Here is a 25,599-nt window from a genome sequence, read left to right on the forward strand (position 1 = left end):
CTACTAGGAAAAATGACAGATTTTTGAGTGACGAGCCTATGCATACGAATTATACTCTTTTATTTATGGTTGAAGTCTGTTGACAACAAGTTGACAAATTGAAAATGGTTTTTTTTTAAATTTGAGATACTAATTAGACAATGCTTAAACGGCCAGTCTGAGATCAGCTGAGTCCCAGAGACAAGAATTGAAAAAAGCTATGATGAAGTTAATATTTTTTACAAAATATAGGTAGTAGTCCTAATGTCGTTGCTAGTAAGGTCGAATTTCGACCATTGGGCGATCTCTAGTATTTATGAAAATAAAAAAATAATAACGTCAGATCATAAAAATAATGTGCTACAAGTTGTTTGACAATCTTTGTGGTATCCAGGATTTGAGAGACTTGCAAGACGTCTCACGCAATCGAAATCTGACAATTCAGTACTTTAGAATTGATCACTGACCTCCATTATACAAGTACGCTGGACTGACGATACCCTTTGAAATGACAGCTATTTTTTGTGCCTATTTGAAGTGGAATCAGCTCCCCCATTATTAGGGATAGGAACTAAATTTGACGTAAAAATGACGTTTGAAAGTCGCCATCATGTTGGCGCTGATAGCAGTAGTGGGAGTATTTGGAAATAATACTAGTGATGTACAACTGTCTTTTCTATTATCGATGAAATGTTTCCAGATTCAGATAATGTCGACCATTAGGACAAAAATATTAAATTGAATAATACAAACGCTACATATTTCTATTAAAGATTACAGACTTCGTCTCCGTAATTTAGATAGGCGTAATAAATTAACAACGATTTCATACGTAGATAACGTGAAGTAGCAGTACCTATCTATAATCCATTTATTTTTGGCAGTTAGCACTACGAAAAACTAAAAACAAAACTGAAGATAAGCTTCTAACGAAAACTTTGTTGTATTGTATTTTCTAATTTCATTTCTAATATTATCAAAGTAGTGCTACAGTGTATCGTATTAAAGCTGAACAAAGCTGAATAAGTGTTCTGTGTGATTAGACCCTAACTAATCTCATCATATTCATAATTATTATATTATAAAGCGGAAGAGTTTGTTTGTTTGAACGCTCTAATCTCAGGAACTGGTGGTCCAATTTGAACAATTATTTCAGTGTTGGACAGCCCATTTTATATATTTATTTTATCACGCTGAGACTAATAGGAGCTAAGAAATAGAGGAAAATGTGGAAAAGCGGGGGAATGTATAACGTGAAGGATTATATAGGCTATTTTTTGTGGACCAATTTGTCTGTGTAATTAGATATTTACGTGGGAGAAGCCGCGCGGAAAGTCTAGTAATAATATAAAAGTTCCTTATTTATTTATGGATCTAGCAAGCCAATTTTTATCGATTTACTTTATCGCATTTGATTTTCGCCATTTTGGCGCTGATTGTAGAAGTGCGAGGGAAATAAACTAATTGGATAATGCGATCCATAAATAAATATGGAACGAGAACGTGGTATTTCTCCGGTCGAGCCGGCCCATTCGTGCCGAAGCATGGCTCTCTCGCGTATAAAAATGTTTATTCCCCTTTTTTAACCATTACACCACAACTCAGAAGACAATATTATAACCAAAGAAAAAATTGAATGACAAAACTAAAAATAGAAAAAATAAAAAAGGACGTACTTAAGATTACCAATGTGGTACAAAACAATCCACATTTTTACATCCATAACAAAGTATACGACAAGACAATATTAATATTAAACATATAAATATTAATCTATGATATAAAAATGAGTCGCTGAATGTGTTGCTAAGCGCAAAACTCGAGAACGGCTGAACGGATTGGGCTAATTTTAGTCTTAAAATATTCGTAGAAGTCCAGGGAAGGCTTTTAAGTGCCACGAAGTTCACCGGGACAGCTAGTATAATATAATAATGGCATTATAATTAAGATTTCAAACAAGAGAGAAAGCAGTGTAGTGATCAAAAACTGACAACGACGCAATGTAGTTGTAGACTACAGACTATGAGAAGAATATGGGTTATATTTTTAATCTGGCTTTAATTTGGAAAAAAGTCTACGGTCCCGGCTATATCATCTTTTCCTCGCATATAGGCTCTATTAGCATAAAGTTTATGTGTTATAAAATATAGTAAGTCGGGGTTTCCTTCCTGACGCTATAACTCCAGAACGCACGAACCGATTTCCACGGTTTTGCATTTGTTGGAAAGGTCTCGGGCTCCGTGAGGTCTATAGAAAAAAAATATATCAGAAAAAACTTCAAGAGAAAATCAGGAAAACAGGGAAAATCATTTTATGGCAAAACAACGTTTGCCGGGACAGCTAGTGTGTTATAAACTTATGTCAACATAAACAATAAAAGGTAAAGCTGAATTGATAGATCTACGTACACAGGAGCTCGACACATATGAACCCGTACAATGATCCCAAATCTGGGTTGCATTTTGCAATAATGTTTTTATTTTACGCAAGACAAATATTTAATTCTTATTAAATCATTTTTGAATCTGTTGCCACATAATAAAATCTCGCTCCAAGGTCTGCGACAAATCTGGGGTCAGTTGCCGCTTGCCGGTAATTGTACTTCAATCTTGAACGAAACTTGGTCAAACACGACAATTTTCTTCGAGATTTATTAATATGGCTAGATGACGCCCGCAACTCCGTTGCGCTAATATTCATTTATCACGGGGGAAACGTACATTTTTCCATGATAAAAACTATGTCCTTTTCTGGGACTCAAAGTATCTCCATACCAAATTTCAACAAAATCGGTTCAGTGGTTTAGGCGTGAAGAGGTAACAGACAGACAGACAGACACACTTTCGCATTTATAATATTAATATGTAAGTATGAATCTCATTATTATCGAAAATACAAATTCTATCTTTAAGTTTTTATTCAAATACTAGCTGTCCCGGCAAACGTTTCTTTGCCATACTTTTAAAGTATTTCGGCCGTATTATTAATTTATTGAAGTGACTAAATAAGAATGTCACCACATGCACAAACAATGGTCGCCGTCAGTCTCAAGTTGTAATAATTCACTATTATTTATTCAACAAATGCACTTATCAATATAAAAAGTACCCCATAGCCGATTCTCTGACCCACTGAATATGCATATAAAATTTGGTTAAAATCAGTAAAGCCGTTTCGGAGGAGTACGCGGCCTAACATTGTGACACGAGAATTTATATATAAGAAGAACCGACGTAACGTGTTATTGTTATGAGATAAGACGACAAAATATGAGCTAAAGTAATTAAACCGTAAGTAAGTAATGTGCATTCTACGAATAACAATAGTTTTTATTATTCCTAGTGTCACTAGTGTGCATTCAATGGATGGTCTCGGAATCTACAATTTTTATCAGTTTTTAATACGTCCTAATGAAACGACATCTCATCATGTAGATAATTAATGAAACAAAAGTATTTTGCTGAACGATTCCAATGTAAGTGTTTACTGATCTTTTCTTCCTCAATATGGAATCCATTTTCATGTGTAGCCCCGCGTGCCGCCGCGCCGGTACCGCTCGTGTAGTAAGTGGCTCCATTTAATTCCGCGCGGATCGGATCCTCCATCAGGCGCAGAATTGCATTTGCGAAATCGGTTTACGGATCCACGGCGAAAAATAAACGACCGCCGCGGGGGGCGGCCCGGGGGGCGGCCGGGGTGGCCAGGCCCGCCGGGGGCGGAGCCCGGGCGCCGGCCCCACACCCGCGCCCCGCGACGACAGTTTACCTCGGTCCGCGGAGCAAATCGCCTCGTTTCGGCAAACAACGAGCAAACCGACAATTATTAACGTCATAATTAGCGCTTAACATCGGCGAGCCCGGGCCGTCGCGCGCGATTAATCAGCTTCGATACGAACTTTCGGTGGAATTCGCCGGCCTGCTTTATTAATTCGAGAAAGTTTTCGGGAACCTTGGGCGGTGTTTTGTGATTTTTTCGCTTTCTCCGAAACTTAAGATGAGTTGAACGGTGGAGTATGTAGCAGTCTTGGGGCATGGAGCCGGAGCGGGGCGGCACGCACGAAGCGGGGGGGCGGCGGGGCAGCGCCAAGACGTCGTTCCTGATCGAGGATATCCTGTACCGCGGCGAGGACCGCTGGGGGGAGCGGCGTGGGGAAGGGCGAGGCGAGGGCCCGCGCCGCGACGGCTACCTGCACGTGGCGATGGGCGCGCTCGGCGCCTACCTGCACGCGCCCGCCTACAAGCCCGTCGAGGCGCCGTACTTCCTCTCGCAAGGTAACGCTTCTCGATATTTCCTTCCCAATGATGTAAATTACTCATTAAGATCTCGTTGGAGAATGTCTCTCTGTGGTGTAGACTTAATTTAGCCAGGATAAATCCCTCAAAGACACAAGTTTGCGCGGTGAACGCGCAAACTTGTGTCTTTTTGTGTCAAACATGCATCAATTATAGCTCCCGCACCGGTTTCGGTGACGGTGGCCGGTTTCATTGAAACCAGGCCAGCTACGCAGGAGTAATTTTATAGTGCCCAAGTGTATGCGCAGTACACAAGAGCACTCTCTATTCCTTTACTCTCATAACACAGTGGGACGGAAGACCGACACGACCGGCGAGAGATCAGGCGCAGGTCCGACTTTTACATGCCCATCCGACGCATGGATCATCTTACTTGTCAGACAATCAGGTGATCAGCCTGCATTGTCCTAACCAAACTTGGAAATAACATGACGTTTCCAACGCGGGAATCGAACCCACGACCTCCGAGTCAAGAGCCGCGCTCTGTAGTATGGCAGCTGCTAATGTCTCCAACTTCCTTAGCCAATTATGCTATTGTGTTCACGCGTCATGTGAGGTTCAGTTCCGATGTTACTTTTAAGGAAAAGGCCAAGCATCATCCTCAAAGCTTGTTATCAGATTGTAAATCTAACCCCTCTGACAAAAATTGCCATCAGTTCATTGTACCTAATGGGAGCCTAATGTACCGGCTTCTATTTTTGGATCGTTTCTATATAACAGATGTCAACTAGCATTAGTGACTTTAAAATAGGATTGACTCCTCCGCTCTACGTAGAGATATATTCCAAAATGATGACGTAATCGTCGTATCCAGACAATCTTCCTCTGTCACCTGGTTTATAGCCATCTCCGTTACTTCTTTCAATCTTTTCAGCAATAAATCTGAGTTAACGTTATGCAGGGAGCATAACTCTTTTGACTTTTGCCCATGCCAATTCAATGGGGTTTAAGTCGCACATGTACGACGGCAACCTTAAAACCTCATGTCCGTGACTATGATCCATGCCATCGCGATGCCCCCGCGCGTCACCTCAGGCCCCGATGGACTTGAACTCGCGCGCCTACTGTAGTAATGTATAAAATGTTATAAAATATGTACATTTATTGACCATTCAAAAAATATCAAAAACTAGCGGTACTACGGAACCTTATATTGCGCGTGGCCCGACACGCACTTGGCCGGTTTTGACTTTATTTTCTCTAAATTGTATATTCTTATACGTGTCACCATCGTTTACGAGGAAAACACAAAAACAAAGGAAGAAACTACATAGTTGATTCAAAGCGCTGTCTCAAAATCTCAGATTATTTTCTTCAAATTATCCGTTTCGGTTATGGTTTTGAATAAAATGAGTTACATCTGCAATCTGCTATTAATGGTCTACTTTGCTGCATATAAATTATTTTAAGCGACTATGGGTTTTTTTGGGCATTCATCTTTACTAATAAAAATTAAGTAAATTATAAATAAAATAAATATTTAAGTAAGGTAAATTTCCTACTAAATATTTAAACCCTAGTATCGATATATTCACTTTTTATCGATATCATCTAAGACAAAAATAAGTTAAAACAATTCCATTGTATCATGGAACTGTTTTAACTTATATCTGAGGCGTTTTTTTTGCTACGATTCCTTAACAAGTTGATGCAATCTCCACCCTGATGAGGGGCAGACCTCTACTGTATTTTTAACTGAGTTTTGATTGAATTATGAACTTTTGTGTGCTAAAGCGTATTATAAAGTCAATGATTTCATCGAAGACAACACACCTTGGGAATAGGGTGGCTCCATGCAGGTTACTTTTCTTTTATTTTTGTTACATAGATGTAAACCATAACATTGTTATGTAAATTATTTTATTTGAAAATTGTAATTTTCCATATTTTTAGTAAAAGATGGCCCCGTGCGAGTTTCTTACGCCGATTCTTCTCGGCGAGGTAGTTCCCGAACCGGTGGTAGGCAACTTAGTTTCTTCGTTCTTTCTACGACTTTACTTTACTGTACCATGATACCTATTTTGAATAAAAATATATTTTATTTTAAATTAGAAAATAAGCTGCCACTGAAAGTATTTAAAGAGCATTACGATCAGCAAAACTTCAAGAAAGTTACACATTTACGACTCTTCCTGTGCAACACTGGGTTCCATCAGGCGAATCGTATGCTTGGTCTTCCCCTTTTTATGTTCATTTAAAAATGTTATTATGCATACTATTTAGACCGACGCGACGACCGAAGATGCTCAGTACGTAAATTGTAATGTGGCTAAAATAGAAGCTATGATATATTATATTTGTGATGTTGGATTATAAAACTTTTATATTGTGTATTAAATATACGAACCTTGGTATACTACAGTGCAAACTCCATTATATGGATGAACCATGAACATGACAGTGAATAATTAGAAGCCCGAAGAGGACCTCCAACGTTCTGTCGCAGAAGACGGGTCAACAGAAGAGGAAGGGTCAAGGGTGTTCTGAAAAGAACCAAATTACTGATGACTGAATTAAGAAACGGTGTTTTGAATAAATCAGGTGACATGCACGATCAGTAATCCTGTAATCGTCAACCAGACAATAAATAAATACCTAACATGTCCTGCGCTGGAGGGGCTCCGACTGAAAGCTACGAAGACGTGCATCGCATTGTTTCACTGACCCAATATCTTTTTGTCCACTATGTTTCTGAACAAATAATTCAGACCTCTAGTTATCTAAATATCTTTGTCAAATAAACAAACCAAGGAGAAAACAACAAAATAGAAATGTTGATCAAATCTTAGGTATTCATTTTAAGGCTTTTGCCTTTTAATAAAATGCAGCAGCTCGCTTACTTATATGACGTATGTTATAGAATTCCTAACGTTCTTTTTCAACCTGGCAAAATTATATTAGACCGCTGGAACATGTTTTTTGGTTGAGATTATTGGCTTATCGCAAGTTGCCAACAAAAAGGATTCTCGACGTCGCGGTTTTCTTTTTTTATGTAGGTATCTTTTTAACACGCTTTAATTACCTTCATTTCATGTTTATTCGATGAGTAGTTAATAAAATGAAAGGCGAACAGTCGACGGCAGATTGGCTATACCATTCAACATTACTAAAAGACTCGGACAAAAATTACAACGGGTCTTTTCTTCGATAGAATATTATGTAGCATCACCGCCGTTCGCCGCCAGCTAAGTGTGTTCTGTGTTGGCAGGAGTGCCGTACCACGCGATCTTCACGCCGGCGGAGCTGTCGCTGTCGGCGCTGAAGCACTGCCGCCGCCGCAAGGCCCGCACCGTCTTCTCCGACCCCCAGCTCACAGGTTAGTGGTATTTATTTACCTCACTGACCTCCATTATACAATATGTAATGGAGGTCAGTGATTTACCTGGAACGCGAAACGGAATGCAACGCGTGGTTTATTGTGGCATCGGGGCACAACTCACAAAATTAAAGCAATAGAATCAAAGTGCCAGTTAAGGAGTTCAATCTAATGCAAAATAATAAACGCTCTGTGTTCGATTGTCGACTACATAATATAATCAAAGGGATTTATAATTTTTATCATCTCAAGGGATCAAAAAGCTAAATTCTCCCTAGCAAAGTGAATATATTTTATTCCATAAACAGATTCTAGCAAAAATATAGTAAACAACTATCTATGAAAACTGTCGTAAGTTGCATCAACCGATACTTTTGATGCGTCAGGTCTGGAGAAGCGGTTCGAGTCGCAGCGGTACCTGTCGACGCCGGAGCGCGTGGAGCTGGCGGGCGCGCTGAACCTGTCCGAGACGCAGGTCAAGACCTGGTTCCAGAACCGCCGCATGAAGCACAAGAAGCAGCTGCGCAAGCAGCAGCAGCAGCGAGGTCAGTAACACTGATAGTGTTAGCACAAGTTCCAACTTGTGACATAGATGATGATGATGACGATTAAAATAATTACAATCATAAGCGCGTAACAAACAGGACAGCTATCAATGCAAAAAAATCCGAAGACTTGGCCTCTCGTACCACCCGTAGATACAAGTATTTAAATATTTAACATTTTCTCAGGACGGACGATTTCAAAGGAGGTTTGAAATCGTCCGTTGGCGTCCGTTGAATTGTAATCTATATATAATTCTATACTAATATTATACAGAGGTAAACTTTGTTTGTTTGTTTGCTTAATTGTAAGGAATAGACTCAAAACTACTGGACCGATTTTAAAAATTCTTTCACCATTCGAAAGCTACATTATTTACGAGTAACATAGGCTACTTTTTATTTTGAAGATTGTCTTCCTCCCGCGCGCGGGAAGAAGACAATCTGTGCAGTGTGCAGCCTGCGTATAATGACTGCATCGTCGATGTTAGTGTCGGAGTCTGTGAATTGACCTGGCAATCATTTTGCTGACCGAGTCTTTCCTGTGTATGCTTTTTGCAGCGGGCGGAGCCGCGGGCGACCGCTATAATGAATATAAATCAAAACTGCTGAATCGATTTTAATAATTTTTTCAATAGCTATTTATATTTTATACCCGTGCGAAGCCGGGGCCGGTCGCTAGTGAAATATATACTTATTTATAAATCGCGGAAATCGATTAACTACAGTTATTGTTATTGATTTTTCATACTCAATGAAAATGAAAGGTTGAAAGAATTTCAAGTGGACAGCTACAAATACCAGATAGCTTCAGGACACCAGCTACCACGAGATCGGAAAATTCTTTATACTTATAAGTTGTAACTTGTAGTACAATATGATGTAGCAGTTTGGAAATGCACTAATGAGCATAGTAAATTAATGTAGTTATTATGTAGCAAGCCAAGCCAGAACTTGGTTAAAAAGTGCAATGTGAAATATCGAGCACGTCAGAAAATGAGATAAGTACATAATATAATAATAAAAAAAAAAACCGGCCAAGTGCGTGTCGGGCCACGCGCAATATAGGGTTCCGTAGTACCACTAGCTTTTGATAATTTTTGTATGGTGAATGAATGTACATTTATAACGTGTTTTATATTACTAACAACATCATCTCAGTTACGTTCAAACGAATTTGAACGAAAATTTCCTATATACTTCGCCGAATACATTTTTTTAGTTGATCGACTATAACTCAAAAACTTATGAAGTCTTCTTCGCCGTGATAGTTTTCCTTTTAAATTCAGCATATTTCCTACTCCTGTGAATTTTTTTCACATTTCCAGAAGCAACTGTTTAGCTGGTAGAAGGGGGGGACACTGGACTCTAACGATTTTTTCCACTTTAAAACTTTATATCTCACAAACGTAGTCATAAACGGATCCCTAAATCGGAAAATGATCTATGAGTAGTGAGTACTCATAATATTTTTAAAAAACCTATCCAAATTCCAACGACACTCCACACGATGGGGTGGACGCGAAAAAAAATATTCATTCCCTCTTGATGTGTAGGGAAGGTACTTACCATTAAAAAAATATATATTTTTTCAAGATTTCATGTACCATTTTGTCGGCATCAATAATATGTGTATTCATGCCAAAATACAGCTTTGTAGGTCCTATAGTCTCTGAGCAAAACCTCGGACAGACAGACGGACGGACGGACAGACGGATAGACAGACGGATGGACAGACCGAAACTATAAGGGTTCCTTGTTGACTACGGAACCCTAAAAATACAGTGTATCGAGTGAAGCTCACACTGATAATTGATATGATCGAAGCTCGCGAGTCGCGCCTAAAATAACGTCTATGTGGCTGCTCAGTGCTCGTATAATATTTTTAAAGATAAGCGGCAAACGGGCAAACAGATTAGTTGGTTAAATGCGATTATCTTCGCCAATGGACACCGTGGTCCGTGAGTAGTCGCAAGTGCGTTGCTGGCCTTAAAGCTTCACATCTTCTAGGCGGCAAACAGCACCTAATTGCCGTCAGCAAACCTCAAAGTCAGGGAATTGAGTTAGCGAGTGCGGGCGGCGGGCGCCCGGCTCGCGCGCCGCAACTCCACACATAATTCACTTACAGCTCAAGATGGCCGACGTCTTGGTTGCCATGGCGACGGAAACGTCTTCGATCACCGCGCAAACGATATTAAACCTTACTGACCTATGTTAAGGTTGAGAATGTAACGTAGAGTAGGGCGTTTTCTGTTTTCTTAGATGGGGTAGTTTGCTACTTGCTTGTGTTGAGTTCATACCGTACATTATTGGCTAATTATCATTTAATGCAATGAATTATTATTATTATTATAAACAGTCTTCGTCGACACGATCTTTCTTCAAAGTAAAACGAATCTAAGACTTTTCAACGGCAGTATCATTGTTATTTCGCTGTTCGTTACTTCCTTGTTACACATAACAATTTAAATTCAAGTCAATCAGTCTTGGACTATGTAAAATATACGTTAAATTTATTACTGAAGTAAGTACTTAAGTAATAAATTTAACGTATATTTTACAAAATATATGAGTCATAGGTAAATAGTTAGCTTAAAACATTTAATTTTTTCTAAATATTAGGAACCGTACATTTTTATTACTGTACGGTTCCCGTGCAATAAAATTATTGCGCACCAGATGTCCCGCGCGGCTTCCCCGCATAAGTTAGGAATATTACGGAAACCGTACATTTTCCCACAAAAAAATAGTTTATGTGCCTTCACATAGTCTACTCTATATCTAATATGCCACAACTATCATATCCACATATCTAACACTGAAAGAATACATCATACAAAGAGTACATCAAAGACGAACATGAAAATGAGCAAATATTTAGCTCTCCCAACAACTACCTTCGCTGGCCAACCATGCAGAATACTGAAATCAGATACCAAAACGATAATAGTATTCGAATGGGACGCGCAAACAGCCTTTGAACGGGCATGTTCGTCTTTGAAGGAGTTGGGAGCAATGGGGATAAGACACAGTACCACCCCACGCATAATCAGCGTAGACGCCATGTCACTGGGACAGGACAAAGGCAGGGCTGCAAATTACTATGGAATAGTAAAAGCCTCAGAACATCATGAGATAATCGTCTACGAGAACAGAGGGGATGACCTAAGCTTCCTCAAAAATAATCGTGATGATCAGCCAGCAGCGTCCCAACCCAGCAATAAGGCGAACTCATCCTCCGCAAGTGAACGACTCCAAGCATCACGGGAGAACAAAAAAGAGGATGAGAAAGAGAGAGATAAAAATGAAATTAAGAAGTCTCTAAACTCAACGGCCAAATTAAAAGCGTTTGTGGGCTCCATCAAAAAAGTACTTCATCGTGAAAGAATGATCGAGGATAAAAACACCCTTTCTTGGATCAAGGCTTCGTCACAAACAAATCGGCAGGCTTTAGCAATGGAGGCTTTTTTGAGGGAACCATCTACACAAACACCGGCAACTAAAAACAAAAGATATAGGGCCGATCTCGGGCAAGTGCTCCCGCCAAAACTCAGACTGGCCCAGAACCCCGAAGATCATATAATAAATGCCTTCCTCGAGTTCCAGGCGATAATAAGAGCAAATAAGACCATAAAGCTCTCGACCTGCAATAAGATCATGCAGGCCTATCAGCGGAAAAATCAAAAGCTGTTAGAAGTGAGACTCGAGGATGCAAAAGCTGCCATATACGATAATGTCACCTCCACAATAATTGCCGGGGCGATGACAGGGCAGTATATAGCGGCATTAAGTGCCGACAGCGGATTCGTGGTTCTGGACGAGGATGAGACAAAACGCACGGGAACACTCAAATTTATCACAAAATCTGAGGATCCAATACTGGTAATAGCGGAATGTACCAGAATAATGCTGGAAGACAGGATACTAGAAATGGCAGAAGTCCTACCTGGGGACCCCGAATCCAGCATGGACTGGGATATATTCGCGAAACCTATCAACTACTCGTGGGTCAATGGGGTTCCTGGATGTGGGAAGACAACTTGGATCATTAATAACTTCAATGAGGAAACAGACGTTATAATAACAACGACAATCGAAGCAGCCGAGGATCTAAAGCAAAGGCTATCGCTACGAACTGGCAACAAAGTTAAAGATAAAGTTCGTACCATGGCCTCTTTGCTGGTAAATGGGACAAAAGAAACCTACAAAAGGTTGATAGTTGACGAGGCCCTCATGAACCATTTCGGCTCAATCGTCATGGCGAATCAGTTAACAGGCGCCAACGATGTTAACCAACTCCCGTTTATAGAGCGTGAAAACCTCTTTAAACTTGATTACACTCGTCCAAACCTGGTAACCAGCATCACCCAAGAGTTGTCTTGCACACACAGGAGCCCCCTATGGATGTGGCATACGCCTTAAGCATGGTCTATAATAACATCTATTCATCGAAGGAAATTGTGCGGTCCCTAAAGCTAATGAAGTATACAGGAGCGAGAATACCTAAAACCGATCTAAATACCCTGTATCTTGTCCACACACAAGAGGAGAAAGCAGCCCTCACTAATACAGGCTATGGATCGGGAACGGACTCTCGCGTCCTCACAATCCATGAAGCTCAGGGATTAACGAGTCCCTCGGTGATCATCGTACAGACCAAGTCCCGAAAGTTGGCAATCCATGACAGCGTTCCTCATGCAGTTGTAGCCATATCCCGGCACACTAACACCTGTGTCTATTACACTGACACTGATGGAGACGCTGTGGCAAGCTTCATAAAAAGAGCCACGGAGGTGTCAACCGAACACATAAAAGATTATAACATAAAAATGGCTATAAAAGACAGGAACGATAAAGTCCTAAGCCACATGGCGGGTAGATTCGACACAGAACGATATCTCTTTAACACCCTAGAAACTCCACCCAGCTTGAGTGACCCCTCTCCACTAAGCCAATGTCACAACATCTAAAGGCAAAGGGTGGAGCACCATAAAATCTAAGGAAATCGGAAAATGTCGGACCTACTGGCCGCCACACCGACTGGGACCTCACCGTTCAAAACATTAATATTATTATTATGAAATTTATAAAACAATAAATATATATTTATTTATTATATGTATAATATATTATAGTCTATTCTACTAAGTATATATATATACATACATATATATTCTACTAAGTAATTTTATAATAAAAAAAAAAAACACTGAAAGAATTTTTTAAATCGGACCAGTACTTCCTGAGATTAGCGCGTTCAAGCTAACAAACAAACAAACTCTTTAGGTTTATAATCTTATATATAAAATTTCGTCTTATATATAAAATTCTCGTGTCACAATGTTAGGCCGCGTACTCCTCCTAAACGGCTTTACTGATTTTAACCTTTTATATGCATATTCAGTGGGTCTGAGAATCGGCTACTGGGTACTTTTTATATCGATAAGTGCATTTCTTGAATAAATACAACTACATATTACAACTCGAGACTGACGTTGACCATTGTTTGTGCGACGGGATAGCGATGGACGTTGCCATGGTGACATACTTATTTAGTCACTTCAATAAAATAATGCGGGCGAAATACTTATAAGGCAAAGAAACGTCTGCCGGGACAGCTAGTATTAGTATAGATTTTTAAAAATCGCTTGACTAATTCGAGTCTCGATCTAAAAGACTATGAAAAGTACCAATAATAGGGTCAAAATAGTGTGAGATATGTGCGTGGAGGCCGAAAAGGACCGACCGAGCGAGAAGAGAGTGTCTGATCTTTTAATATCATAAACTATGGCATATTATATCGACAACTTGGTTCTCAAAGATTGTAAAATGGCAGCCATTTTAGTTTTTCTAGGGCTTGCACACTAATCTGACCAATACTTCTCATGTAAATATCCAAAAAATTTCTCATTTGATAGCTAAAATTATGAACTACGCTTACACAGGCAATATATGGTTATAAACTTTGTGGAATTAAAGATAGAAAAACCAAAGTTTAAGGAAAAAAATGTGTATTTTTAATTAATGGCTTTTTATGAAAATCTAGCTCATTAAACTGGTTCTTTTTTATTTTAAAAAGATAGAAGAAGTTGTCATCTTAAATAAATTCCTTTACTTCTATGCTCTAAGTCATATAGGTACTTAGAAGTTATAACGATTTTCTTATGTAGTATGAAGGTCAGATTTGTTATGAAGCCAGAGATTTTTTTTTCAAAAGTTGGAGAAAGTTTTTTTGATAGCCAATTTATCGATATAGATAGATAGATAGATATTAGGCGAATTGTGGGTACCGCCACAATAGGACGATGTATGGAATAATGGTTTAGTGGTAGTGATGATGATGATGAAATAGGTGAATGTAATTTGCATAGTAGCATATGCTTTCCGTTCTTAAATCAACGCCGAAACTGTCAAACTGGTATCTATAAAGAGTCAGGAGTTCTCCCAGCAGCTTCCGAACCATAGGTGGGTGTCGCTGGGTCCAAAATATTACTTGTTGTTGGCATATGCTCGGAGTATTTCTCACGAAACCGAAGTCAGTGCATATTTCCATATAAATATTAAGGGGTCCCCTAGATTAACTACTCATTGATTCCTTCATCGGGTCACCACTTTTGTGAACATGATACTAAATTGGGTTGATGCCCTATACACCAAACGAAAAAAAATTGAATATCCGTTCATAAACGGTGGAGTAATCGTTGAGCATAAACAATCGGCCAAGTGCGAGTCGGACTCGCGCACGAAGGGTTCCGTACCGGTATAGAGCGAAAGTAGACAAAAAATTGTGTTTTTTGTATGAGAGCCCCCATTAAATATTTACTTTTATTTAATTTTAGTATTAATTATTAAAGTAACAATATAATTAATTTTTTTGTGAAAATTTCAAGTGCCTAGCTGTTACCATTATTGATTACGAGCTAAAAAGGCCAAAAAATCACATTTCTTGTATGGGAGCCCCCCTTAAGTATTAACCTAATTTTATTTTTAGTATTTGTTGTTATAGCGGCAAGAGATATAGGTACATATTTAATCTGTGAAAATTTCAGAAGTCTAGCTATAGCCGTTCTTGAGTTACAGCCTGGAGACAGACAGACAGACAGACAGACAGACAGACAGACGGACAGACGGACAGACAACGAAGTCTTAGTAATAGGGTCCCGTTTTTACCCTTTGGGTACTGAACCCTAAAAAACGAACATAACACCTCCTCCTTTTTTAAACTCGGTTAAAATTGTAGACACATAGGCTATGTATATATTCTGATGTACCTGTAAGCTGTATTATTTTAAAGTTTCATTAACATCCATTCAGTAGTTTTTGCGTGAAAGAGTAACGAACATCCATACATCCACACATCCATACACACAAACTTTCGCCTTTATAATATTAGTAGAATACTTAAATATTATTTTTATTTTGTTTTGGTTTTTAGTATTTGTTGTTATAGCGACAAGATATACACAATCTGTCAAAAGTCAACTTTTTAGCTATTACCGTTCTTGAGTTACAGCCTGGAGACATACAGACGGACATACGGACAGACAACAAAGTCTTAGTAATAGCACAGAATATACATTAGTAGGTAATAGGATCCCGTTTTTACCCTTCGGGTACGAAACCCTAAAAATACAAAGGTTGTACCGACATTATATTTATAGTAAAGTGTTCTAAATTGTAAAGTATATTATACGCGTATGACATATCATTAACTCTACAACAATAATATTTGTTGTACAAAATCCTGTAGTACTTGTGCTAACAGTCAACAGATATCATAAAATTAGCGGAATCATGTAATGTAGAGCCGTCTCTTTCTAACTTATCGCTACCGAATACCGATATTCCCCTCTCTGTCTGGCGATCGATGATCCCACGTAGCGCTGACGTAGAGTTCGGCGGCCGGCACAATTATTAATGTAGCGCTCTACAGGTCTGTGACAGCTCACATGCTATCTCTTTCGCACGCACACTAATTCTAATAAGAAAATTTTGTATTGTTGTAAACCCAAAATAAAATATTTGACGCTACTAACGTTATTGGGTTTGTCTTATTTTTTATTAACAACCAATTCCCAATTCTTGTAATATCGTTTAGCGTTATTTGGACGAGGTATTTAGCTATTATCGCACGAGTCCTGCATCGCGCTATCGGAGTTTTTTCGGCGGCCAGTATATAAGATGTAGTTTGGCGTGTGAGTGCAGGGGGTCCGTAGCTACATCGTAAGCCGGTGCTGGCGGGGAGCCGCTCTAAGTCTCAGCCATCAAATATGTTGACGCGTATAAAGCAATTCATATATGGTAATAAAACATGATGATTTAATATTGATAGAAAATGGATTAAAGAGAGACCTCGGTCTTCAACCCCACGCTTGTAGCTGATTTGACCTTCTTTTTGGTGCACGGGATGACTTTAACCAACGTTTTAGCACATTTTAAATAAGACACAACTACGAGGAGTTGCTCTATCACTGCGAGTCACACTGACCGTAGCTTGTTCACTTACTGCATTATAATAATTTATCACAAACAACTTTTTTATTATTACTAAAATATTATTATATTTATACTTTAATAATTAATAATAAAATTAAAATTAAATACATAATGAAGGAGGGCTCCCATACAAAAAACACATTTTTTTCCAACTTTGGCTCTATAACGGTACGTGCGCGAGTTCTACTCGCACTTGGCCGATTTTTTAAATATTGATGCTTTCATAAGACAACTATTTTTACCCTACCCCATAGTTTATATCCTCTTTGCTACCCCAGTATTCTCTACAAATATAGATACTATGTTGTACGAGTTGTTGCAGGCGCTGCGGCCGTGGACTTCACCAACAAGGGGCCGGCTCACTCCTCCGATGGAAAGGTATTTTGACTAATTAAGTACCTATAATAAAGAGATCTACGGACTACGACATACTTTTCTTAAGTATATTTATTCCATTATTTTACAACATTATGTCCTTATCCTAAAAACCGCCAAACTGCATTTCAGTATTTTTGATTTGAATATTTTGATTCTCACGCAAAAGGGAGAGCTATATGTATACAGCGAATAATATTTATTATAAAGATTGTTAGTTTAACTCTTTATAATAATATGAACGTAATAGCAATTTAAAAATAATAAAAACGACGTGTACATAGTGCTTAGACTATTATTAAAATATTTCACTATGTACCTATTTTCAGTATGATTTTCGAAAAAAATATATCCACTACATCGGTAACGGCAAAGGCTAACAGGAGAAGGCACTGGCTCTCCTAGTTCCGAGTTATTGCCGGCGCGATGGTACTTAACAATCACTAAGGACGAGCGTTCACTCGGGTGTTGGGACACAACAGTCTTTATGTACCATCGAACAAATTGTCTTGAATTCAAGATTGGTCGTGATCTCTCAGCTATGTTTGACATAACCCGACCAAATTACCTAGGCCTCCCATCTGCCTACGAATCGACTTCTCATATAGTAGGTACTTTGTACTTCTGATAAATAGTCTGTCTGGCTCGAGTGATCGCTAGGTCTAACTCGGTCGTTTTGCAGGAGGAGCAGCGGTCGGCGATATCGCACACGTCGGAGTCGGACACCGAGCACAGCGACAGCGACATCGACATCGTCGGCGACCACCCCTACACACTACACACACCACTACGCCATGCCGCCCTAGACACACTACCCTAGCTTTATTGTTATTGTACTATCATAGAAAATTATTCTAAGGCGGATCTACGCTATTTCAAGTAAATATTAGCATTGATCTGTCAGCTGGGTAATAGGTTTGAATCCATTTCTCTGATAGTAGATACTTCAAGAGAGATTAAAATGAAACTTGATTATCTAAAGGTGATCGTACATTTATCAGCAAGCACGCGCCGAACGCGCCGCATTTTAGAATTCGTTGTATGAAATGATGTGAAATCTCAAACATTCATCCGCACCGAACGCGCCGCTATTCGTGTGTGCGGAGTGCGGACCAATGTGCGATCATCTTTTCATCGTAATTTTGTTATCTGATAACTCTGTAAATATAGTCAACTGCTCTCTCTAAATACTTAAAAATTATAGTGTTATTAAACCTAGTACTTAAGTAAATAATTATTGTGTTAATTTGTAATACTTGTATTAAGTAGTTAGGTACTAATACCGTACATTCCTTTGAAGATTTACTTGTGTTAATGTAAATGTGATGTACGCCTTTTCTTTCTAATATACCTATTGGTCAAGAATCAAGATCCACCTGCTCTACATTTCACTAAGGTTTCAGATCAAATAAAAAGTAGTTACACCGGCCTTAGTTTGTAGATTGCAGTTTGTAACTCTCTACAAACTAAGGCCGTCTTAATTTATTTTGGTATGAGCCTAAGCCTATATATTTTATTTATTATGTACCTAGTCACCTAGTATATAAACCAAAATCTACTGAGTCTAGTCAGTCGATCACAATAACAAAATTCTATTAATGTAAAGTAGTTAAATTTGTTATTAATTTATGATTAATATAAGTGTACATAATTTGCTAAGGGTTTAGTGTGTACTTTAGTTGCAGGTAGAAAATACAGAAAACCGTAATGATACTGAAGCATAATATTAATTTTTTGGCACGGCATCAAGAAAGTCAGTACAGAGTGATCTTGAACGGCAGTTACGTAACAATAAATAGCATTAAGGGGGCGACTAACCCTAAAATGTCGATTTTATAATTCATTTTTATACTTGAAAATAAGCCCCGAATTGTTTCATTTTCTAAAATTAGATACGACATTATATTTCCGAGAATTCGATCTGAGCAAAAACACGATATCTTAAAATTTTCTCGATAGAAAAAAATCACAAAGATGCATCGGCGCGCAAAGAGCGGATTTTTAAAATGTTGTATATTTATCGAGTTATTGAGAAAAACCTAATTTGGCGATGATTCCGCGTCGTTCTTTTTCACCTGGCATATGAAAGACGGACGTGAGTGTGAAGAGAGAAGGACGATGTTTGATTTTTGGGGTTAGTCGCCCTCTTAAGTAATATAATATAGTCGAGATAACAGAATATCTAACAAACTGTTAAATCGTCCCAAACAAAATCAACTCGTTTAAAAGGCAAGATTTGTTAGTTTGCTTCGAAATATCTAAGCAGCATACTGTTACGTGCTAAGGTTCGAGGATTTGGAGAGAAAGACCTGGTGACTCTCTTGAAGACTTTATTAACACTGCACTAAACACTATGACTAGCACACACTAGGTCACACCACTTAGCACTAAGTCCAAACACTAATCACTAGGTCCAATCACTAAGCACTGTCTAGGTCTAGCCAAGTCGCAGGTTTCATTGGTTCACTCACTATTGATCACTTGATGTCACCCCGAAATCACCTCGAAGATCGCTCAGATCGAACTGACTCGGGCCGGCTACCTGCGGCTTTTTTATATGGCGAGACGAATTCCAGAAAGTTCTCGGTACACGTAAACAAGTAAACAAATGTGGGAACTTTCTAGGCGGCTCGAGCATGTACCACAATAAAAGTAAACAACAAAACACGTAAACACGTAAACAAAATAAACCGGTAAACACGTAAACAAAATGTTGGACTTTTCTAGAAAGTTCGAGTATGTACTTGCGCACCTTATGCCATCTAGTATTGAGTAGGGGATCTATGTTGTAGGTGTTCCCTCGATAAGTTTCGCTGGTTTGACGCTAGATGGCACTATATGTCCGTGACACTACAAAGAAGACATAAAATTGACCGTAGCTGATGAGGATCATACCTTGTTATCGGTCAAGAATCAAGCTATTGTGCTTGGTGCAACTATTGTGTCGCGAGTAACGTCACGTTACACAGCTGCTACGAGAGAACTCTTTCGTATATGTTCGTTACATCTAGTGAGATCGTAGTAAGAGGTAAACACGTGCAATTGGTATTATATTCAGTAAGTACTAAGCAGTAGATAAGTGGTAACTGGTAGCTTTGTAAATATACCGACGAGCTCAATAAAGTTATATTACAGACCTTGTGTTCAGTTATTGCACCCTGTACCTTAGTTATGTTTACTTTTAAAAATCTTGCCCGGTTATTTTTCATAAATGTACTAGATGACTTCGTATCACTTTTCTTCTAATATAAACCTTCCGTGCACTTCCACGAATAGGTATTTCAAGACTAAAATAAGCCAAATCAAAATTCTATTGAGATGTAAGCTATCAATTTGAATCGAATTGCAGACGGTTTACAAATCAAATTTTTAATCGATTCAGTAATTTAAGAGTCCATCGTGGACAAATAACGTAACACGTAATTTTTATACATAAATATTTACTAGCGTTGTTGTTTCAATTAGCAACTCCTGCCGAAAAATCTGAGAAACTTGAGACTACCACTGCAGGTATTAGGTCACCCCATTGTATTCAGGTTCTATTTCCGTAATTGAGGACAGTTTAACAGAATTTAGGGTGTAAGGCTCTATAGCTAGCTCTACAAGGGGCAAAGCACTTCTTAGCTACCGGCTCCAGAAAAAGTGTGAAGTAATATCGGATTGCATACAGTGCGAAAACAGTGCATGTGACTCGTCATCCGTAATGTTCGCAATATGAGTATATTTTAGCCAACAGCAAAAAAAATTTTGTAAAAGATTACGCATCTCAGAGTTAGAGCAGTGAAGGGAGCTCTCAACACGGAGTCCGTGGGTTCGATTTCCACGTTGAAAATATAGTGGCGCCTGATCGTGTCGGTGTCAGTTTATCCATCAAAATTCAAGAAAGAATTTTCTTATATACTCTGCATATAAACCTATATTATGGTTAGAAGTCAGTCCAAAGCGTATAGAAACAGTAATTATATTAGAAAATTAAATAGCCAAAATACAATAATTTCATGCATCAAACAGTATTATGAGTTTCGTTTTGTTACTTAATTTGTTTAATTGGGTAAGCAAGCTAAATTAGTCGCGTGATTACATCGGTTCATAGCCACGTGCCGACAATCAATTATTACATTACCTGAGCCGGTACACGGCCGATTGCCGACTGTCGGCTGCCGGCCGATTGTCGACTGCCGACGGCCGACAGCCGAACTTTCGGATAATTGACTCTTTTGTTCAATGTGGGGTGTTTTGATCTAATAACACCACAATGGTCGCGGGGCGAGTTGACACACAATAATATTGTGAACACAACTCAATAACTTTTGATTTACTTTTGTATGGTTTTGATGAGTCTATTAGTGAGCGAGTGAGTTTTGTGTGTTTGCATAAAACGGGTTTTATGCAGAAAAACACACAAAAGTCACGGGACATTATTACGAAACTACTGATTGAGGCACTAATTTTGTAATGTGCTAATGAAATATTTAAATACACTCGAAATATATACAATAACTTCCTTGTCTTACAGTTGGTTAACTAGAAGACGACTTATACATCTGAGTTCTGACGCTGCAAACACTGGCGCTTTGCGAAAATAATTCAATAAAATAAAAAGTTCAAAGAGCTTACAACTGATAACATAATAATAGACTAATAAGTATTGCTTAACAACAGGTAGGTATGTAATAAAGTGTAATACGCTCAAACTGGGGAACAACATCAGGTGTAATGACAGGGCAGGCGGGGACGGCGCGAGAGGAGGGGGCGGGGGAGGTGACACCTTCAAAGGATCCCGCCGCGCCTCCTACCGCGTTTGGTCCGCGTTATGCTACGCGATGCCAAAAAGAAAATAAGAGCTAGACTCAAAATATTATGCGTTTTATGGGTTTATGACTACGAATAATAAAAACTAATTTATGAGCTATTATAGGATGTGACTCTATACACGAAAAAATGATGATGAGTTAAACTTTTCGGTTTCTTAAGGAAGGTTATCAGTATGTTAACGAATAGTAGTTAGTACTTACCTAGATGTAGATTTTACAACAATTAAGATTTAAGTCCTAACTCCTAACTAGGAGTCGTTATTTGCTACTCATTATTTTAACTGTGCTGAACATCAATTTGGTTGCCCATTCATAATTTTTAACTTTAATATTATAGACCTACATAATAAATTATGTAGCAATATGAACCAAGAAAAAGCTGTGAGCACTCGCCTAGATTCTGTATCTGTCTTAGTACTTCAGACTAACGTTAACTTTCTGAAACATTTAGGTTGGGTTGCACCAACTAACTTTAACTATAACTGTAACTTTAACTATAACTACAGTGCAAAATGTCAAATCTTTGGTTAAAATTAAATATGGCGTCCAAGGACGCCATATTTGACCTCCGTTCATACGTATATCTGAAAATTTAGTGTGTTTTACAGTGTTATATTTTTCCTGTCGATTTTTACGGATAATTCAATTTTTTATACCCTCAATCCCGTTACCTGTAGATTCAATAAAAAAAATAAACACAACACAACAGACATTTATGAATTTCTCCGGTTAGCGTTAACGTTAAAGTTAAAGCTAAAGTACGCCATATTTAACTAGAACCATAACTTTAACTTTAACTTTGACCACGCCTTAGACAAATAAGACAATGTAACTTGTGAGCTGTGCCCGTAACATAAGCTCGTCCACGCATAATCAAATTATTTCATAGAAGCTTCAGTTCGTAAAATTAAAAGAGTTGTATTTCATCCCCTTTCCAACCCCGCGACAACTCAATATGGCGTTCCTATAAGTGACGACCGTCGGCGCTGCCGGGTACCCCTCAAATGCCAAGGGATTCTCGACTCTATTTCTTCACAATAGGAGCTCCAAAAGATTAGTCAACTGTTGAAGAAACTTGCGCGATCCTAATTCGAAGTTATTACAAGCCCGAAATCCGGAATGTGCCGCTTTGATTCGGTTAAAACTGGTTTGATCTGGTATGAGTTGATTTACGAACATTTTCTTTATTAAAGGGAGGATAATAGATTGATTAAGGACAATATAGCACTTTGTGCACCGTAATAACATCACCCACGCCGAGCGGAGGCGGTGGGTGCCTTATTATTATCAGTTCGATCAATTGTATATTATGATTTTGAGCATAATATATTAATAGTAAATTATTTTGTCATAATTTTGGGTCCCTAGAGTATTTATTGGCCTTTACGTCTGTCACAGACGATTTAAGGCACATTAATAATTGTCCGTGGAAGTTGGAGCAGCTCTTTTCGTCGGTGAGTAGCCGATACGAGAGCGATATTGACTATATAGGTACTCTAGTCGACGGTCGACCACATGTGACGACTAAAGAGATAGAAGGTGGATGGTACAGAGTATACATGAGTCATGACGTTTGTGTCGCTTGTCGATGAAGGTATCTAGATTTAAAAAATATATTACAAGATGTCGTTTAAATCCCAGGCAAAACTAAACTAAAAACAGGCCAAAGTAGAGTGAAAAAAATTGACGTTAAAACGTTAATGGTCCTACTAAATAGTAACAAGTGTTTAATTGACATTAGCAGGGTAATGTTTGGTCCCCCGGGGCGCGGGGTGAATGTCACCTCGCACGAGGGTACTTAACCTTTGGAGCCCTACAGGCTACAGCGACCTCGCACAACACATACTACTGATGACATCTACATGAAACACACATTATAACACCCGATCAGAGTTTCTAGTCAGGTCAAGTAAAGCCATACTGTGATATCTTGATAATAATTTGACTTAAAAAGCGATGTCAATTTTTAGATTATTTACGGCCGTTCCCAATATTTGATCCATCCAGCTTCATAAAAAGAGCCACGGAGGTGTCAACCGAACACATAAGAGATTATAATATAAAAATGGCTATAAAAGACAGGAACGATAAAGTCCTAAGCCACATGGCGGGTAGATTCGACACAGAACGATGTCTTTTTAACAACCTAGAAACTCCACCCAGCTTGAGTGACCCCTCTCCACCAAGCCAATGTCACAACATCTAAAGGCAAAGGGTGGAGCAGCATAAAATCTAAGGAAATCGGAAAATGTCGGATCTACTGGCCGCCACACCGACTGGGACCTCACCGTTCAAAACATTAATATTATTATTATGCAATTTATAAAACAATAAATGTATATATTTATTTATTATATGTATAACATATTATACTCTATTCTATTAAATATACATATACACATATATATATATATATATATATATATATATATATATATATATATATATATATATATATATTATATATATAAAAAAAAAAAAAAAAAAAAAAGTGTCCATGGCGTGATGGACCACAATTAATTAAAATTCATAATATTATTTCAATTATCCTTGGTGCGAAAAATCTAAATAATAAAATAACAAAAAAAGGATATGGACGAACAGTCTATAGACGGCCCCAATTTTATAATAAAAAAAAAAAAAAAAAAAAAAAATATTTGATCCATCTCTGGTTTTGCCCTACTAGATAATTTTCTGCGGGCTCTCCCCGAAAAGCGGGACTGAGCCTGTCCCGCGCGGGACATTTAATTTTAATGAAAAAATCGGGACGTCCCGCCAAAATCGAGACGTCTGGCAACGCTGGCCTGACATTTGTCATATACAAAAGTGATGGCAACCCCAGTTTGCGGCTATCGTGCAACTGGCAACCATGGACATTCATGTACAAGATACATAAAAGTTTAATTTGGTATCAAAATTATTTAAAAAATTGATGCTTCAATTTTGATGAAGAACTATGTCTGTTTACGGGCTGGCAACCGTAGGTTGAAGCTGGCAACCATTTATACCTTATTTTCTCACGTCATTTTCTTTCAAATGATGTAAAATTTACTGAAAAAAAATATACATGCAAATTGTGCATTTATCTCATGAACATTCAACTTAATTAGAGGTACTTGCGGCTACTTTTGACAAGGCAACCCAACATAAATCCATTCTATACGTTCTAAAGATTTTTTTTTTAAATATATTTGATCGAAAAAAACGATTCCTGCAGGATTTTACGGTCGGATCCAATACTATGACAGTATGACATTAATCGTGACTTCCAAAAAACGAGGAGGTTATATGTTAGGCTGTGGATATTTTTTTTTTCAATAGATGTAGTCTACTTGCAGACACACTCTTGTCATAAAATTAAAGATAACCCTTACTCCTGATTGTCTACTACATCTTCTCATTATAATATGTTATATTATTTCCATAACATCCACTACCAGCCATGATAGACAGCGAGGTCTTTGTCGCTTAGTATTAAATCTCGATTTGTGTTAGTTCAGTAACAACAATTATTGTGTATGAGTGGGCATCCCCAGCGGGCGTGTACGGGGTGACTGCAGATGTACGAGCTACGACAGCGCTAAGTCGGTGACGACTGACGGCGCGCGGCGGAACTGCAGACACCCGACACCGGAGCTGCAGGGCTGCCGCTACATCTTTTTAGCCGACGAAATTCATTAAAATTTATATACTATTCCTTCGTTTCATATTTCAATGGTGTTATTTTAGGTATTTTACGTTATACTTAACATACAAACGATATAAAACTTCAGAAGTCGTTGTCT

The 25,599-nt window shown here is 38.4% G+C and overlaps 1 protein-coding gene across 1 annotated transcript; it reads left to right on the forward strand.

Moving 5' to 3' along the window:
- The first annotated feature begins 4,009 nt into the window (after positions 1-4,009).
- On the forward strand, positions 4,010-17,914 carry LOC121727032 (brain-specific homeobox protein homolog). The gene is made up of 5 exons (XM_042114711.1): positions 4,010-4,250; positions 7,480-7,587; positions 7,974-8,132; positions 16,948-17,003; positions 17,683-17,914. The coding sequence occupies exons 1-5, from the start codon at positions 4,010-4,012 to the stop codon at positions 17,818-17,820; spliced, it is 702 nt and encodes a 233-aa protein (XP_041970645.1). The 3' UTR covers positions 17,821-17,914.
- Positions 17,915-25,599: the final 7,685 nt, after the last annotated feature.

Source organism: Aricia agestis, chromosome 5 (genome assembly GCF_905147365.1).
Source record: "Aricia agestis chromosome 5, ilAriAges1.1, whole genome shotgun sequence".
Classification (NCBI taxonomy): Eukaryota; Metazoa; Arthropoda; class Insecta; order Lepidoptera; family Lycaenidae; genus Aricia; species Aricia agestis.